The sequence below is a fragment of the Gymnogyps californianus genome, chromosome 11, assembly GCF_018139145.2.
Source record: "Gymnogyps californianus isolate 813 chromosome 11, ASM1813914v2, whole genome shotgun sequence".
Lineage (NCBI taxonomy): Eukaryota > Metazoa > Chordata > Aves > Accipitriformes > Cathartidae > Gymnogyps > Gymnogyps californianus.
Genome location: NC_059481.1, coordinates 13346780 through 13366237, shown reverse-complemented (window position 1 = coordinate 13366237; position 19458 = coordinate 13346780). Strand labels below are relative to the sequence as shown.

General features: G+C 41.1%; 1 protein-coding gene across 1 annotated transcript in view; it reads left to right on the top strand.

Annotated features, from left to right (window-relative positions):
- HOMER2 (homer scaffold protein 2) overlaps positions 1–18273 on the top strand; it is a 60239-nt gene extending 41966 nt beyond the window's left edge. Inside the window, exons 3-9 of the mRNA XM_050903111.1 lie at positions 251–382; positions 7314–7406; positions 9332–9471; positions 11044–11200; positions 13461–13571; positions 16473–16553; positions 17990–18273. Of these exons, the coding sequence (XP_050759068.1) occupies positions 251–382; positions 7314–7406; positions 9332–9471; positions 11044–11200; positions 13461–13571; positions 16473–16553; positions 17990–18178 (903 nt within the window). The 3' untranslated portion in view covers positions 18179–18273. The remainder of the gene's footprint in view (positions 1–250; positions 383–7313; positions 7407–9331; positions 9472–11043; positions 11201–13460; positions 13572–16472; positions 16554–17989) is intronic.
- The last annotated feature ends 1185 nt before the right edge of the window (positions 18274–19458 follow it).

Genomic DNA, 19458 nt, shown 5'->3' with positions numbered 1-19458 from the left:
TTCAGTGACATTCCTGCAGCCGTGTTTAACTGCAGGACTGTGATAGTGCTTTGGAAAAAGGAGACGAAACATTAAAACTCCTGCATGAAGTAAGACAAGATAGAAACTGTTTTGTTTTGGAAAAAAATCTTCTGAATACAGCAATTTCCCAATTTAGACTGCTAATTGCTTTGGATTATATCATTGCTAGGATATGCATTTCCGATGTGCCTTCTACTTTTTGATTCTTTTTTGTTCTGTTTTTAAACAGGTGATCATAAACAGCACAATCACACCCAACATGACCTTCACTAAAACATCACAGAAGTTCGGCCAGTGGGCGGACAGCAGAGCGAATACTGTGTTTGGTTTGGGCTTTCCCTCCGAGCAGCAGCTGACAAAGGTAACAGGGCTCACTGAATTTCTGCAAAGGCTGTCTTGTTTCTTATTAATGAAGAATTGCATATACCCATCCAACCTCTTCTGAGCTGCATGCTTCTGCAAGTCCTCTTCATCCATGCAAGTTGCCCATCTCCTATAATTACCCAATGTCTGTATATACAGAAGCAGGCAGTATTGCAAACTTTGTAGTCAAAACTATAAATTAAATCTGACCACTGACAATGGTACTAGTGATCTTGACGGTATCTTGCCCAGCGTGGCTGAAAGCATTTGTGTTTTCAGATGTTTACAGAAACAACCTCAACTCTGTAGTACTTTTTGGCGTCTCCCTGGCCTGTGTGCTCCTGTCAGCTGAAAGTGGCACCAAAAGCAAAGGGAACGATTGATATGCCAGGACTGTTGGCATTTGGGCTGCCTAATGTGTCTGAAGGAAGAAAGTTGCTGTCCCAGCCTCAGAAATGTGTGTTTTGATGACTTGCTGCCGTTGGTAGCTAACTGAGGTAAAGGAGTTGCCAGCCCCTGGGGCTCGTTGGTGCCCTCGTTTTGCAGATACCACTGTTGGTGGGGCCGTGCTCTCAGGAGGCTCGGTAAACTGATCTGGGTTAAAATAATGCTGCATTTTTGGCATTTCAGCTCAGTGGTGTGATTTGCAGCCCTGACCCAAAGCTGCTTTATCACAGACCTGAGGAGGTGGCAGTGAGTCGTGGCAGTGACAGGGGGATGAGTAGCCGGGGAGGTCTGACGCCAGACCTGGCATGAGCTGGCAGAGCTGCCTCTCTCAGAGGGCAAACCTGGCCATGGGTTTGGTATTAATGCAACACTTCCCTGGACCAGGGACTGGCTACAACAGCAGGCTTGTAAAGTCTAGAGCTGCCTCTTGTCATGAATAACCAGCAGTTTAAAATACATCCTCTGCCGTTAGATTAGTGGTCTTGCGAAGTGCTCATCAAGCAGCTGAGATGTTTGTTCATGTAGTAAAAAAAACCCTACTTATCTAACACATAGTTGACAGCTGAAGCATGGCTACTTGGCACTGGGTTTTGTCAGTTAACATTGTGTCCTTGGGCATGGCACACAGTCTCTCGTGTTGCTGTCCGCTTGTGTGCTTTGATAAGAATCAGGAGAACAAGATGTTTCTTGTAGTGTCTAAAATAGCAAAGGCAGACCATTGCAATAGAAGGACTTTTCCATCAACTGAATTGTTATAGGAATTTGTTTTACTAAGTCTGTCTTACTGAGTTTTTGCAATTTCCAGAGAATTCAATTTTTTGCGAGTATTTCTTAAAGGTAAAGGATATTTTACTTTTCAAGTTAAATTATTTTTGGACTTGGGATGTCCATAAATGTGCCATGGCAATAATCTGCTCTTCTGGGATACTAAGGCCACCCAATCAATCACATGCAAAACTGTTTTTTAAAAATGAGGTGCTGGTGATGGTCATGTTTTATGATGCTTACTCAAGTGTAGAGAATTGCTCATTTCACCTATGCATGTTCTCCACTCCTGTGGCAAAGAGGTGTTCATAGTAGCTCGTAAGTCGTATGGGAATATGGGAGGATTGAGGTGGACCTAGGGGAATAGTTTGTTTTGTGTAACAGATAAGCATGATACAATGCAACCTTTGGACACCAAATTAAAGCATTAGCACCATTGGATAGTAATTTTTAATCCCAGATTACTGAAGTCACACCTCTGCAACGTGATAGGTGACCACACGGTACCTCGGTGCTGGCTGGGGTTAAACATGCACCACGCGCCGTGTGGAGCCGGTGATGCTGAAGCTGGCCTAGGAGGCAAGAGCTATAACAAGGCACAAGGTACCTTTGGAGGTCCTTGTACCCTAATCAGAGAGATTTTACCATATTCTCCAAAACTGTCCAAACACATACTTAGAATAAATTTAATGCTGGTATCAGAAAGCAGCTCTTTAATGTTCATGTGGCCAGACTAGAGCCAATCTGAAAAACATGTTGTGTGTGCACAGGGGCCTCGGCAGCAGCTGTGTTTCTCTCCAGATCAGTTTGCACATCTGTTTGCACTGCACAGTCTGCTGAAGAGTCCACTGCCAATAATACACCCTTCTACTTGCAGGAAAAGCTTTCCAAATCAGCAGAAAGACTTTTTCCGGTCAGAATATCAAAGGGGAGCTTAAGGGGAGCACTTCTGAAAATGGCTCAAGATGATCTATTAAAAAAAAAAAAAAATCTGACAGTTATCTAGCTGGAAAATGTAAGAAAACCTGGTTTATTGCCACCGTGCAAAGCAATGGGACAAAGATATCCCTTATCATCCATGCTCCTCAGTTTAATTATTGAACCATTAGTAAGAAAGATCAGACATGGTGGAGAGATTACAGATGTGTAAGTGTATTGGGAATAGTAAAATCAAGTTTCATTTTATGTTGATATCATTATACTCTTATAAAAGATATCAATTAAACCTTGCCAGTTTTACTGGAAATAATTGAAGCCTTTAGTCAGGAATTGGAAAGACACGCTAAAACACCACTAAACCGAGATCAATAGCCCTGGCTTTAAATAAATAAATAAATAAAGCTGAAAAATGTCTGCTGAAAACAATGAATAATAATGAGACAGGAGAAGAGATTAGCACGCCTAAAAATGTCTGCATTTTTAAGTATGTGGGTTGGCCTAATAAAAGATATTGCCTCTTTCTAATGCCTTGCTTCCCTTGAGATACTTAAGCATTAATCCATACCTATAGGGAAAAGCAGTTCAAATTAAACATGAGCCATTAATGAAAACTGCATTCAGTGACCTAGTAACCTAATTACCATTCACATTGATTGGAAGAATCCCAGGGCTTAAAGTTGATGTCCTACTCAGGCTCTTTTTCCCCTCTTGCAGGACTTGCTGACCCTCCTTTCCCCCCTTCCCACCCTGTGCCTCAAAAAGGTCTCAAGACATTATTCAAACATTGCTACAGCCAAATTGAAACAGGAGTCAAAAGAGAATTAATGGTGTGCCTGGGTTTGATAAAGAGGCAGGGCTGGTGCTGTAAAGGCAGTGATGTATTTTGCACATGAAGCAGTTAAGTACAATTTCTGCTATCATTCAGGATGCTTTGATGCAGACATGCTATCTGAGGAGCTGTAGGTAGTCAAGGGCAGAGGGACAAAGACTTATACAGGTGAGAAACCCAGTAAACCCAGACTTTGCACATCATAAAGCAACTGCATCCAGCATCTGGGAAGCACTGGACTTTATTCTATGCATGCACGCACATTATGTGTGTGGTATTTGCCAGGCGCTGTGTTGCAGGGGAGAAAGCTCGGAGCAGAGCCTGCCCCTGTTCCCAGCACGTGGCACAGGCCCCACAGTCCAACCGGCGTCGGTACTGGCAGCACACTGGCTGTGCTAGAACAAATTACTGGCCACATTCTGGAGTAAATAGTCTTGTTTGCTGCCAATCTGCTCGGTACTGAGGGCTCATCCAGAGAAAACCATGGGCAAAGTGACGTGTGCGTTGTGGGTCACGGCATGGCGGTGCTCCCCAGTGGGAACATCGCGTCACCCAGCCTTCTGCAAACCGAGAGGGCGATGAAATATTTATGAGACTGCTTTGGGTGGGAGCAGCTGTTTCATCTGACACTGGCACAGTTTGTCAGTAGGAGACGTAAAATATAATGCCAGATCAGGAGCTTAAAATTTACGCATGCAACATAACACTTTTTAATGTATAGAATGTTAAGAAGGTCTATTTAAATATATATGTATTTCTCCAGGTGACAAGCTGGCTGCAGATTTGAACAGCCTTTAAATAATTTGTGCAATGCACAGTAGCATCCTTGAGTTGCCGTTAAATTTCACTGGCCAAGACTCATAATCAAACAGTGCTCATGGGCTGCAGCAGCCTTAGAGTAAAAGGCTTCACAAGCGTTGGTAGCAGCAAATCTTTTCCATATTGCAGCTTAGTCTCACAGCTTCCTGGGGGGGCATGGGAAGACACGTCGTATAATCCATGATGGACTATTGGCGTGGTGTTTAGTTGGTGTTTCTCCTACTCCAGTCTTTTTTTTGCTAATTTTGGGGAACTTTGCCCACGGACAAGGGTAGAGGAAAGGGAAGATGAAGGGAGTAAAGATGGAAGGAGAAGGAGCATGATGATTTTTTTTTTTAGTTGGTTTTGGGTATTTATACATGCATTGCTCCTCGAGACCACATTTACCAAGTTTTCATTTACTAAACAGAAGATTATTTCACTTTTTAACTAGGAATTTCGTGTTTAAAAAGCACTCCCTATTGTTGCAATGGTTTGATAGCTCAAAGTCAACTTAGATCTTGGAGGTGGCACATGATTTTGTAGTATCAATTATTTGTCGATTATTTATGTTTGGGACAGAAGAAATCAGTACTGGAGAGAAAGCATCTCTCTGATTTCTGCCAGCAATTAGACACCGTGGCCATGCCATCACTCTCAGAGACGACCTCGGGATCTGGGCAGCTTCAGAAACACCTGGGCTGCTGCTGTAGCAGTTAGCGTTGATAATGCCACACAAGTTTGGGCTGTCACCATCGTGTTGCTGCGCTCAGAAGAGTAATCAAGTGAAAGGCTTTAATTTTGTAACAAGCCAAGTGATCCTCTGTAGCTTTCAAAAATAGACTGTTAGTAAAATCTAGCAGGTATTAATTAGCTAAGAATGAAAAAGAAGCAGCAGCAGAACTCTTTATGGACTGACTGTTTCCAAGTGTATGGGCTAAATAAAAACCAGAGACAGTCTTTCACCACCGTTTCTGTTACAGCCATCTTTACATTTGTAACAACGATGAGAATGAACGGTAATATTTTGACTCTTAAAGCCAAAGATCTGTCGCTAAGATGGTGAAAAATTCAGTTATTTGTACTTGTTTCTAAAAGCAAATGTGTTAAATACATGTGTTGGTAAACTAGAGACATGACTGAAATCTATTGTGCAATGAGATCATTATTGGTTTTGTATTGAAGATTAGCTTTGCTCAGTCATATACAATTTTTTATTATGGAAATATGGAAAAATGTCCTTTTCTTCTCAGCTCACATAATTTTTCACAGCAGTCCTCTGTGTGCTTTATGAAGATAGCTGCAAAAATAAAATTTGATAGATCACTTCCAATTCTTTTTGTCTTTTCATATTTCATATAGTCCATGAAGAACCCTCATAAATTTTTCATACTTGCCCATAAAGATTTATTGTAAAAGAAATACTCAAAACAGCCCTTTACTATTTGCAAGAAACCCAAGTGTAGAACTTACTGTTGATACAATATTTTAGAAATAATCAGTTTGTTATAGCTGTTTTATCACAGCAGGAGATACATTTTGTGTGAAGTTGGAGTTAAATCACTTAAGGCGAAAATGTAATGTAGTTGTTCTTAATGATCTTTATAGTGCTACAAAGGTAGTCAAGTCATTTGTGTGTGTAGTGACTGCACATGCCATCAGATAGCAACTACTGCCATCCGAGAGCACATACTTTGCCTATGCAATTTCAGCTGTTGTATAGAAAACAGCTGGATTCGAGAGCTCAGTCTTCATTCATAAGCATTGTCACAGATCGTAGTCTACACCCAAAATTTCACTCAAGTTTGAGAATGTGCTCGTCCATGGGATTTAAGAATGATGTATGTGTCTTTGTTGGAAATTTCCATTTGTGAGTGTTATACAAAACACGGGTGCCTCCACATATAAATCCAGATTTCTTAGACCAGTTGGAGAAGATTTGTTTTATCAGTCTTCGTAGTCCCAGTATTTTACTGAGCGAGAGCATGCTAAATACCTGCTGTAAATCTAAAAGTTAGAAGATAAGATTAGTAAGTGGATAATGCTTCTTCCCTTTCCTTGACTATAAAATGAGGTGTTTTTTTCATGCTTTTATTTACAATTTTGTTGTAAGTGTTCTGAATTATCCAAGGATATAATGGCAACCCTTTCATTCACAAACTGTGCAATAAAATACTTCTATTTATATTTTTACTTTTAATATGTCTTTCCTTTCTAGCATTTCAAGTTTCTCAAAACACAGGCAAGCAAGACCAAGCTGCTTTAGCAGAAAGACAGTTACCCATTCTTATACTGGATACATCTTAATTAAAAAAAAAATTTATGTATTATGCCTTTTCTTCCATCTTTGCAATCCTCCTTTTAAAACTTTAAACACTGTTTAAAGTGTTCAAAGCCCTGCAACCCTGACTGGCTGTGATAATACTTGTATTTCAAAAGTGCCAGACTGGCTTCGGAGCAGATGTCCCACAGCAACTTGCAGAGAATGGAATTGTTACTTTTCATCTTTATCTTCCCTTTCCCCTGCCTCCCCCAGTTTGATATAACCCTCTTACAAGAAGCATTCAAGCCTTTCCCGAAGTCTTCTACCTTTATTTTTGCCAGTAATAAGAAAATTAGACCAGAAAAGCTGTGTTTTCATATGACCCCATCATACATTCAGATCTACCACCTTCTCATTTTTTATGTGTCCTGATAATCCCTTGCTTGCATCCTGCAGATGAGCTCATTTGCATTCTTTAATTTAATTGACTTGCTCTTAGGAGTAGAAGACATGGATAATTTTTTTATCCAAACATATGCCTTTTATACTTTCAACTTTAACAGACTGTCAACACCAAGTGAACCAGAGGAGGGGGAGGAAATAAACAAAACCAAATCAAACCAGGAGACACTGATAGTTCCTTTTTCTTCATGGGTTTTTACTGTGATTGGCCAGAGGTACAGAGATGTCCCTCTTTTAGAAACACCCCCATTCCTTTTGAAAGAACCTCCCTGCCAAGGAATTAAAAAGCTTTTTCTTGCCAAAAATTTTAAATTCTCAAAATTCGTTGTTCACTTTTGGAGATCTATGAACCATATAAAGACAGTAATCTGAACAGTTTAATAGGTGATAAATCATTTTAATAAATATCTTTCATGCTTCTTCCAGTTTGCAGAGAAATTCCAAGAAGTAAAAGAAGCTGCCAAACTAGCAAGAGACAGATCTCAAGAGAAAATTGAGACCTCAAGCAATCATTCCCAGGTTTGTAATTTAGCTTTAATACCTGTATGCATACAGGATAAATAATTTAAAGTTAATTTTTCTAATGGACTGTACCAGCTTCTGGCAGCAAGCTTAAAGTATATAAAATGAAGATTGCCAAAGGTAATTGTCAGCTGCTGGACATTAGCATTGTCAGAGGAATATTTTTCATCCATCCATGCTCTTTGCCTTCATTTAAGTCTAATTTTTTTCACCAGTTCTTGCTGAACTTTCAGCAGTTATATAATAACAGGGAAAGCTACACATCCTTTGATTTGTACTGTTACACATAGTTTGAGTCACTGGAAAGTAAGTCAGTGTAGTGCTTCAGCAGACGGTAAATGAGATTCATCGAGATACTTCGTTGTGTCATCTGTCTAATCTACTTTTGTAGGAGTTCGGTTTGCCGATGGAGAGACTGACTTTGTGGCCATAGTGTTTCATTGCCTAGGTGTGACTAATGGAAAGCTGCGGTGTGGGAACAGAGGCAGTGCTTTAGTGAGTGGTTGGAAGAAGCTTGTGTTGCATATTTGTACAATACACTTTTCTAGACAGCGCACCTTGATATAGCCAAGTGCCTCTGTGTCCAAGGAGGTCCGGGTTTCTTACAAATTGAAGAAATTGAGTGTTGTCCCAGTCTCTGCATATGTTTGACTGTAATTTCGTATGCATTGCATTAAGTAAGAACAAACCCTGTTTGTTCAGCGGGCCTTCTTGGCCTGGGCTAATGTTTGGAGGAAACTTAGACGAATTTTGATCAGAGAGGAATTCAGATGCATCATCAGAAAAAAGCTGCTGAATGCTCTTAGTCTTGCAACTAACCCCCTTTGGGGGGTCTACAAATATCGATCTGAGAGGCTGACTTTGGATATTCATTTTTTAACCACTTTGGTCATGGCCTTTGTGGTTCACTTTGTTTGTTCTCTGTTGGTGAATCAGCACCAAGCAGTGTATGCATGTGTCGTGGTTTAACCCCAGTCAGCAGCCAAGCACCCCGCAGCCATCCCTCACGGTGGGATGGGGAGGAGAATCGGGAAAAAAGGTAGAACTCGTGGGTTGAGATAAGAACAGTTTAATAACTAAAGTAAAGTATAATACTAACAATAATAATAATTAAATATAATAATAATAATAATGAAAAGGAATATAACAAAAAAAGGGGGGGGGGGGGGGAACAGTGATGCCCAATGCAGTTGCTCACCACCCGCTGACCGATGCCAGAGCCGTGATCCGCCCCTCCTGGCCAACTCCCCCCTGTTTATATACTGGGCATGATGTTCCATGGTATGGAATACCCCTTTGGCTAGTTCAGGTCAGCTGCCCTGGCTGTGCTCTCTCCCAGCTTCTTGCACACCTGCTTGCTGGCAGAGCATGGGAAGCTGAAAAGTCCTTGGCTTAAGATAAGCGCTACTTAGCAACAACTAAACATCAGTGTGTTATCAACATTATTCTCACACTAAAGCCAAAACCCAGCACTGTACCAGCTACTAAGAAGAGAGTTAACTCTGTCCCAGCCGAAACCAGGACAGCATGGTATCTCTTTGGAGAAGCAGTATCTTCTTTTTTGTTACTTTTGGTTTGGACTTTGTGTGCTTCCAGGTGCACTGTATTGTGTCATTATCTTAAAAAAAACAAACCACCTTTAGAAAACACAAGCCTTGTCAGTTAAAACACTTAAAATTTTTTTTTAACACTTTAAACTTCCGTTTTGTGTATGGCTATCATTTTTTCATTCTTTTTAAACAGACCAGCTTTGCAGCCAAGATGTAAAGGGTATGTGTTTGTTACCACTGTTCTGCCAGGAGAGCATACACAGCCTACATCTCAGGAAGGTGGTGTGGGATCAAGATTACAAAGAAATTGGTGTTGTGGTGTTGCAGGAGGTGCAGAAGACACCCGGTGTTCATTTGTGTGTTGTGCTGCAGGAATCTGGACGTGAAACACCATCTTCCACTCGAGCGTCTAGTGTGAACGGGACAGATGATGAGAAGGCATCACATGGTGGTCCTGCTGAGGCACATCTCAAGTCTGAGAATGATAAATTAAAAATTGCTCTAGCCCAAAGGTGAAGTTCCTTTAATACTGAAATTGCATTGGAATAGCGTGCTGTAATTATCTGATGGCTAATGATATTAACAGAAATTATTCAAATGTAATTGCATTAACTTAAAATGATGCAGCAGAATGGATGAATGAGCAGATTTTAGCAAGTACCTCCCGGTATCCAGTTGAGAGATATTTACCATTTAGATTTTTCCTGATCTAGTTTGTGATGAAATAAGATCTCCTTTATGCTGCTGATGCCAACTCTTATAACCACCTTCGTTTGTGAAGTTTTAGAACTACAGAAATAACATTAAAGCCATGGGGGAGCAATTGCTACTGATAACATGTGAAGCCAATCTCTCTTCCTCTTTGAGTTTGCTACGTTTACTTTGATGAAAATAGATATGGATATTTAAAATTATAAAAGGGAATGAACTCAACCATAAAAAGCTGAAGTGAGAAATGTAATTTCACCAGGCTGCTTAGAAGTCTTAGGGGGATGTTGCTAAAGCTGTGGACAGTGCCCCTTGAAGTCACATTTTTCGCTATTTGCTTTGATAAATTATTTGAAAATGCTGAGAAGAGTAATTTGCAGCCATAGTGAAAATACAGGCGTTGGAATATACAAAGTTACGACATTAAAATAGAATAATTCTCTACTGGGATCTTGCCTTGTCTGCCTCTTGCATGTGTATATATCTGTGAATGGAAAGAAAATCTAACAGGATCAAGCTACTCTTAAAAAGCTATTTAAAAAATAAGGCAGCAGCACCATAAGCAGCGTTACCCAGTGAGCAATTCTAAGGTTGCATATATTATATTTGAAGTACATCATCTCTCTTTATTGACATTTCGATAGTGTAATCTATTTCAAATCATAACATTTGCTCATTCCTCCTGCTGAAGACACCTCCACAGGCAAGTAGCAACTAGCATGTACGGAGTTTCAAAGCCGTCCTTCCATTCACTCTCTAATCTTCTGCTCTACGCTGCAGCTTGAAGCTTTGGGGAATGAGTAGTTTAATACTTCAGCGTTATGTAACAAACACTTTTATATTTAAGGTTGAGCATTAAAAAAAAAAATCAAATCTAGATAGTGTCAACCCCCTGACATCTTCTGACTTATTGTACCATCTGCACATGTGTAGAGTCGCTTGGCTGCAGGGGTACCGCGTCCCCAGGCCTGCACTGCAGCAGGTGCTCAGCGAGGCACAGCCGCGCAGCTCTGGAGGTGAGCACAGACCATGCACAGCGCCGGAGTAAAACCCCTGTTTGCAAATGGTGGAGATCCCAGCTGTCAGCTTACCCCTACAGCCTGTTTTGACAGCAGGACTTTTGTTCCAGACACACAGGTCACTTGCTGAAGTTGATAGATCCCTTTGTTTTGGCAGTGACAGTCAAGCTAAGGCTTATGTTCTCCTTAGGCAGGCAATGGCTAAAGGCAATTACATACATCTGAGTATTCTTGATCTTATAACAACAAATTATTGGTAAACACACACCATGGGTGGATGAGTTTGCAGACAGGTAAAGAATAATGATATGCAGGATTATAAAGTGAAGGCACCTAATGGCGCCCTGTTTTGCTTAGTTCATCCAACGTGAAGAAGTGGGAGACGGAGCTGCAGACGCTGCGGGAGAGCAATGCCCGGCTGACCACGGCGCTGCAGGAGTCCGCAGCCAGCATCGAGCACTGGAAGAAGCAGTTCTCAGCCTGCAAGGAGGAAAATGACCAGCTCAGGAGCAAGGTAGCAGAGCATACCCACAGGAGAGCCGTCTCTTCCAGTTAGCTGCTTCTGCAATTGCTCTTTCTCTTGGATTTCTGCTGCTTTATCTTTATGTGTGTTAGGAGAGGGATTTTGTCTTTGAAAGGGAGGTGGACGCGGGGGTTAAGGCAGCTGCTTCCCTCTGCACACCGCGGGCAGGGAAGTTCAAAGGGCTGGGGATCAGCGGGAGGACTGGTGCTGCCGCATCACGTGAAGCTCCCTGCCTCTTGATTTGGGAGACTTGGTATCAGCAGGGGTTGCTGGCCGGGGTGATAAAACAAATAGGTTTTATAAGTAGGATTACTATTGCATATTTCTTTCAAAGCTCACTTAAATGCTGCCAGATGATGAATAAGCAGAAGGCATGGTTATGGCCTGGGTACCCACAGGAAACCAAGCTGGGAACCACTCAGTACCAGAAGCAAATCCTGACAGCAGGCAGGGGAATGAGGATGTGAGTTACGTCCTCAGCGCTGCGGGCCGTGAGCTGGGTCCTCCAGCACTAACGCTGGGCACATCTCATCCAGCAACCTGCCAGAAACCTTTTCCCCTCCATTACTGAGCACAACGTTTCTCAGTAGCGTAAGACTGAGGGTGAGCAGCGGCTACAGCAGAGAACAATTCAGAAGTTTAAATTTTTAAAGCCTCAGTTTAGAGTAGTCATTGGTACTGTCCCTCAAATAATACTGAGCTGTCTGTAACAGCTCCACACAGGGCTGGCACCAACCTGGGCACGGGGGAGCCTGGTTTCCGTGAGCACTGCTTGCAGGGATAATTTCACTCCATTCATCTTAAATGTCTTTGGAAAAGCTGGATCCTTTTCCTGCTTGCTTAGATGGATCACTGGGACATTTCAAGTAGAGATCAGATTGTATCAGTCTGGTGAGAATTTTTTTTTGGTTTAGTGTTTGCTTTCAAAGAGGGAAGGAATTTCCTATATTTTTGTATATCATAGGCTGCAAATAGTATTTCAGTGTTGGAGGTGGCCTGGGTTGTCTGTTGGCACTGAAAATCCACGTGGAGCAACCTTTCCCCGAGGCAGATACTCTATTTGCATGTATTTTAGGTGTGCACAGTGATAATTCAGAGATCAAACCAGAGCTGTGTTAACTGATGTTACATTAACAAATTAATATTAGTTGTTACATGATTTGGGTTCCTATATCCAGTCTCTTTTGGATAGGGGAGAAGTGAGAGACTGGAACAGTATGTTATAAGAAAATATCATAATTTGCAGTGTAGTTTTTTACTTTTCTATACTGTTGCAGAGAAAAGTTGTTCTCATTAACATTAACTCATGAAACATGCCACGTGTCAGTAGCTGTAGCCTAGATATGAAGAGATTATCAAAACACTGCCTTACTACAGCTGCAAAGTCATCATATCGGTGACTAGCCAGACTGCAGCAACGCTGTCTGTATAATGCGCTGTCTTTTTCTATACAGAGAGGTTTTCTGAGCTTTTCCCCCGAGTAGGTTCCTTGCTCACGCTGCACCACTGCAGCACCCCGGCACGTTCCTTCTCCTTTGTTAATTGGGTCAGAATTTTTTGCATATTGCTCTACCTTCAAATGAGGGAAGTTATAATCCCAAAACAACACAAAGCTGAGAATTAAAGTACATGCTTTAATGAGTTGGCCCATCAGCCTGCGGGAATTGCATCTCCTGGGAGCTAAGTCCAGAGCTGGCAGGAGGAGGTATGGAGAGAGCAAAGCACGTCCCTGGGCAAGAGAACAAAGCGGCATACGTTGCTCTGAACTGGTTCTCCCCCCAATGTTTTGATGTTGTGTCCCTTCTACTCCAGCTAGAGTAATAGCAACCCCTGGGGAGGCAAAGCTGAGAGCACTGGAGAGATTTCTTCTCCTTGCTGCATTAAGAAAACCCATCCCTTATAGTCTTATGTTGGATTCATAGAAGTGAAGTGCAGATTTTATCCCCAGTTCCACTTATTTTAGCAGCTCAGTGTTTTGTGCATTGCTGAGTACTTATATGAGATAAGAGAGAATAAACACAGTCCCAGGGCTTCCTAGTGGATGTGTAAATTGGCTCTTTTTAAGGAAAGAAGCGATAATTTGGTTGCAGTGAATCAAGTGCTATGATCTAGGAAACAGATCCATTGCAAATTAAAGTTGTCCGTGCTTCCCTCTGCTCAGTGGAGCAATGCCCATTTACATCTGCTGTGTTCTGCCCCAGATTTTCAGAAATTTGAAAAAATTTCACCTAATGTCTGACATTTCTTAAAGATTGAAGAACTGGAGGAACAGTGCAATGAAATAAATAAAGAGAAGGAAAGAAATGCGCAGCTGAGTAGACGTCTCCAGGAACTGGAAACAGAACTTCAGGACAAAGAGCTGGTAAGCGCCCTGAACACAGAAATGACATGCTTTAGAGTTTGAGTGGATCTGTCTGCTTCTCACTTGGGTTGTAGATTTATGGACTGGCTCACCTACAGCCAGAAGCGGCCTGATGTCTCTGGGTGTTGCCTGTTTCTAGATTTTTCCATGTACGTCTCCTTAGCGACAGTTTGATAATGTTCCTCAGTCTCAGTTTCATGACGTGTTATGCGCTGTGACAGCACACTTTAATTTGGCAGTGGTTAACAAACATGATACTTTTATGTATACAACACTTTACTCCGAACAGAAGAGCTGGAGTGGTGAAACTTGTTGCCCAAAGCCAGACAGATGTATGCTGAGAACAGTTTTGTTTGCCAGTCCCTATGCCCTGAATTCCCATAGACGTCAGGGCCATCATTCAAAAGACGTCATTTACAAAATAACTTGGCGTTTGTGTAAGAAGTCCTGTTTCTTTTTCCGGATGGCTCATAGTCTTCAGCTTTGCTGTTTTATGGTCTCCCTCTGATCTCAGGGCTAATGCCAAGAGCGAGAAATTCAGATTCATTTAGAGTACCCCAGTTTGTCATTTTTGACATACAGGGTGTTCATTTTTCTAAGGAGAATGATGTTGATGGCTTGGAGCCCTTGAACAGTGGGGAGAATAATGGGATCCTTGGTTTTGTCCTTCATTGCAGTGACCAAATGCTCTGTGCTGGCTGAAGAGAAAAAGCTGTCAGCACATGCAGTGAAGTTTGCCGTGTGCCATTACAGCATCTCTGCTGGTCCTCTTAAAAGCAGTGCTGTTAAGGGATTTTAAGCTGGCACAAGGAAATGGTTGAGAGAGATGGATTTTGATGCACTGTTATAATACGTTTTTCAGCCCCATATTTCAAAGGAAAATGTCATGCTTTCTTCCCAACCTTTCTGTGGTAATAGCATGTATAATAACCCTTATTCTCTGCTAGCATTTTCCTCAAGATTCACATTTTTACGGTACCAAACGAACCAGAAAATTGATTGACTTGTGAATATTACATGGCTATCTTCCATTTACACTGACAGTATACTAACTTGTTTTCAGACTGCATATTTACATTAGCAGGTTCTTGATCAGGCCTAAACCACCCGTAAGAAACCTTTTCATGGTCTGCAGTTCAAACCAGCATGAAGCCTGCTCATGGATGTTGCCATGTAAGAGGAGCTGCTGATATCCTCTTCATGCAGGAAATGAGGAGAGAGAAATGTAAAGACATGGGAATCAGGATAGAGCTATCTAGTGAAATATTTATATTTTTATATAGATATATATCTCATGCCATATGCCATGTACCGTATATATAGTGTATATATATACACACACAGTATTATACTATATATAGTAAGTATACAGTATAGTAGTTATCTATATAGTAGGTATATATAGTATAATATATTTATATTTTGAGATGTGAGCTCCCAGGCATTATTTATGTATATACAGATATATATGCACGGGAGCTCATATCTCAAAATATAAATATATTTTGGGGTATAGGGGTAAATTACCCTTTCTTTCCCTATATCAGCAGCTGGGACATTGCCTGGATATAGTTACTGTTACATTAGTTAAATTCTTCAATGCAGTTCACAAAAAATCTGTAGTATGATATGATTTGTCTTCTTATATCAATGTAAACTAATGCTGAAAAATGGGAGTAAACAATAAAAGCAGTTAGAGTTGTCCTAGAATTACAGAATTTCTCAAAAAAAAAAATTTATTGATGTAATGGTGCTTTTGGCAAACCTCGGAAGAAAGCGATGTGCTCTCCAGGATACGCTGGATTCTTGTGAAATTTGGGTGAGACTGGAAGTGCTGAGTATTGATGTACTTAGAACAAGGGAACTGGGGGGGACTTGAGAAAAAACGTTATTGTCTGGTTCTGTGGAAGAGCTTGACTTATGGATTCTGTTACACTCGTATTATGCTGTAAGTTCACCTATTAGGGAAGAAATCGCCTTTCGTAGCCAAGAAATCTGCCTTTCAGATAGGTCTGGTTTTGCTGTCCTGTGTCAGTAGAGCTCAGAGAGGATATACTCCTGCTTACTCTTGAGACTGTCACCTACATGGGCAGTTTCTGGAGGAGGATCTTGCACTCTTTTCAGGTCACAGAGTTTCTCTTGGACCTGCAAATGTGCTTTTCAGATGCTCTGACAGTCCTTCTGCAAAATGTACAGGCTTTCTTTGAGTCTTTCCCTACTACCCACATTGGTGGTGTTCATTTGTGGTGTTAATGTATTCGAGTTGTCTTAATTGCCATCAGAGACATGGACTCCTATCAAGTCACGTTGCTCTTTTCATGAACTCCTTTCAGCTAGTCCTCTCAATTTGGATAGTGATGCTAGAACCGAATACAAATTTCGGGGGGGCGGGGGATGTCTCAGAGCTGTACAGTGGAGGAGAGCCCATTACAGCTGTGCTCTGTAATGATGCCTCTATATATGCAGCTCGTAATGCCATTGGCCATTTTTTGCTGCCATATATCACTGAAAATTCATGTCTAATTTGCTCTTTGCTACCATCTATAAATTGCTTGTAGCATTACAGCCCTTCAGATTTCTGTCTTATTGAATATATCTTTTGCATAGGTATGTGTTTTAGGTTAAGATTTCATTAATATAAGTAATCGCGTTCATGCTAGAGATTGAGTTACATTGTCTGTTTTAGAAATACAAAGTAAAAAATGTAGGGAAAAAATGTATTCTGGTAGAAAATTAGCATGTGTTTTGGAATGCAGACATGCTATTTTGATTATTTTACATCCAAATACTGTGCAGAATAAAATAAAATATGCAAAGCCATTTCATATTCTTAAATTTTCATTATGTTTTAAATTGAAGCTTGCACTAATATGTTGTTTGGTTTTTTTACTGTTTTCAAAGGAACTGGAAGAGCTCCGAAAGCAGGGTGAAATTATACCACAGCTAATGTCAGAATGTGAATCTGTATCTCAACAATTACAGGTACAGTTTGGCAATGAAATTAATTTTAAAATAGTTGATACATTTACTTTCTTTCTCGTAACTATATGCTTTTCTCTGTTCAGACTTCAGTGTTTGAAGGCAAAAGAGCTCCGGTTTGTAAAAACAAAAAATGCTAATTACATGCAAAATACACTGTGCCCTTTCCAGCACAGGAGTAATTAAATAGCTCCTTTTCTTTGCCTTGCTGTCTGCAGAAATTGGTTTGCCTGGGATCGTGTTGCATCTATCTCCTGCAGATTCCAGGCTACCCTGTATCCCATATTTCTGCTGCTCTGGGCTTGTGGAGCCGCACCGCAGCCACGTGTGTCGAGCAGCACTTCAAGACCTGTGGCTAATTGCCGCAGTGGCACCAGGGAAGGCTTTTTGGCAAGAAACAGATGAGCGTAGCTGCACACCACCAGGGAAAGAGTTCACCTGAGGATGCATTTACATGCTGCGTCATTCCTTTCCAGCAATGCATGGCTCGCTGTGGCTTGGTTTTGCACATGTGGCTCCTCTGCTGGGAGGTGCTCGCTCAGAGTGGAGCTCGTCGGGCTGTGGGAGCCCTGCCCCAGCCAGCGGCTGGGCTTTGGGCATCACTTGTTAAAGTCAGGGCTTGTGTCAATGCAATAAATTAATACATGAAAGGAGAACAAATATAAGCAGTCTCATCAATGAAATAAAATCCAATCAATCAAATAAGCCATCACTCTGATCATCTAAACGATCTAAAATCATTTAGAAGGCTGCTGAGGAGTGCGGATGCTGAAAATGCTTAAAATATGGTTTTTGTTTGATTCACAATGGTAAAGTATGTCGTCTATGGCTTTTGGTGAGAATAAGCATGTGCTTACATGCATGAAATAGAGAACAATAGGCAGAAGAGCTAACGAGAGGGGAAAATAATAGAATGAACTGCAGCAAGGGAAGTGTTATGTGGCTGCCCTGTTCCTTGCCTGAGTGCTCACACAAAGTGGAACTTTAAAAAAAAACCAAAACAATAAATCCAAAAGTGCTGAATAAAGCAATATTATTCCTCAGGCAGTATTTTCTAAGCTTGTTTTTCAAGGTTAAACCACCATAGATAATTCTGTATGTAATTGGTGGCACAGTGTCTAATTCTGCAACTGTAGCAGTGACAGAAATATATGCACAGTGCATGATTTAAATCCAGCTGAATTTTAAGATATCAACCAAATGACAAAATCTGATGCAAAGCATCTTTTCCAGTTAATCTGTGTCCTTTCCTGCATGGGCTTTCTTTCCTTTTAATCTGACTAGCACATGTCGTTTGCTTTCAGAGGTGCTTGTGTTAATCAGTTTGCAGAAGTCGAAGCAAACTTTTACAGCCCGGCTGTCATTTGTTGCTTTACCCTATTAAATGCTGTTCATCCTTCTTCTCTGTGATTCATCTTATTGTCTCTTTTGTCTTTAAGGCTGCTGAGAAAAAGAACAAAGATCTTGAAGAGAAAGTCAGAACGCTAAGGACAGAAGTCGAAGAGAGCAAACATAGGCAGACCAACCTTAAAACTGAATTAAAGAATTTTTTAGATGTACTAGACGGGAAGATAGATGAATTACATGATTTCCGACAAGGACTGTCTAAACTTGGGGTTGACAATTAGATGGCAATAGATTTTTTTTGTAATCTAGGGTCTGGATGTTTGATGTTTTGTTGATCCCAAACATGTGTTTTACAAAATATAACTAGAATGTTCCACTTGTTTGCATTGTTTTTGTACATAGAGGCTGAAAATTTGCTGTGGGTTTGTTTTGTTTTGTTTTGTTTCTTTTCCAAACCAATCGTGCTGCTCACTGAATTCTGTTGAGATTAGCAACTTTCTATATTGCTGCTCTGGCTTCATGGGGTTGGGAACAGGTAGAGGGTTCTGTCTCAGGAATCTGGAACTAGATCTACCTTAAAATGAATATGCAGTTAGTTGTTGCAGGGAAATTTATATCTTTCTTAAGGGCTGTTGCAACCATAGAAACAGAAAACAAGTCTTTTTCTTGTCCAGACTATCAGCACTCCTAGCAACATCCACTTCTATTCCTTGGTGGAGCAGAGAGAAGATTAGCTGGAGCTCCTGCAGTTTGTAAAATGTGCCTGTGATGAGCTGCAGTCAAGTGAATCACTTCACACAGATACCAGTATCTTTAGGGAGCATGTCAATCAGGCCTGATTCACTGAAAAAAATCCAGTGGATTTCAGATAACCTCCGATACAGGTTGCATGTGCTTGCCTGGACCCATACAGCACAAGTCAACGAAGTAGAAATGAATTTCAGCTCTTCAAGTCATGCATCTTACCCAGTAGGTGAGGACAGCTTCATTTGCTTAGCAAGAGCATCTCTCTTTGGCCTTCAGTTTTGAACCCATATAATTCTGTCATTCTGTGCATCTCTGAAAAAAGCCCACCTGAGTCTTGGGACCAGATATTTATTTTAAAAGGCGATATCTTGCTGGTTTGTACACAGGGTGCATGCACCTCTGTGCAACTTGATGGCTGTTGATTAACTTCTGCAGTAGTGGAGAAGGAGACATTGATCTGAAAAGCAATATAAGGTTACTTGAAGGTGTTGCTCGGAAGGAAGTTTCTGCCCAGGAGACTGGCAGGGTCATGACCACATGAAATCAAAATCCTTTCCTATGATTTCTGCGTTCTCACCTCATGTATCTTTGACAGCAGGGTGGGAATTAGTCACCAAGTTAGACTGTCCAAAAAAACCCAACCTGAAAGGCAGAAATGCTGTTGTGTTCTCAAACTGATCATTCAGCAGCTCTAAATATGTTTTGAGAAATGCAAGGTCATATGCTGGGCTCCAGCGAGAAGGAAGTTCACTTCATCACAGTCAGGGGTGTAAAAAGGGCCAGAGGAGAATTCAGCGCAAGTTTTGCTCTTGTC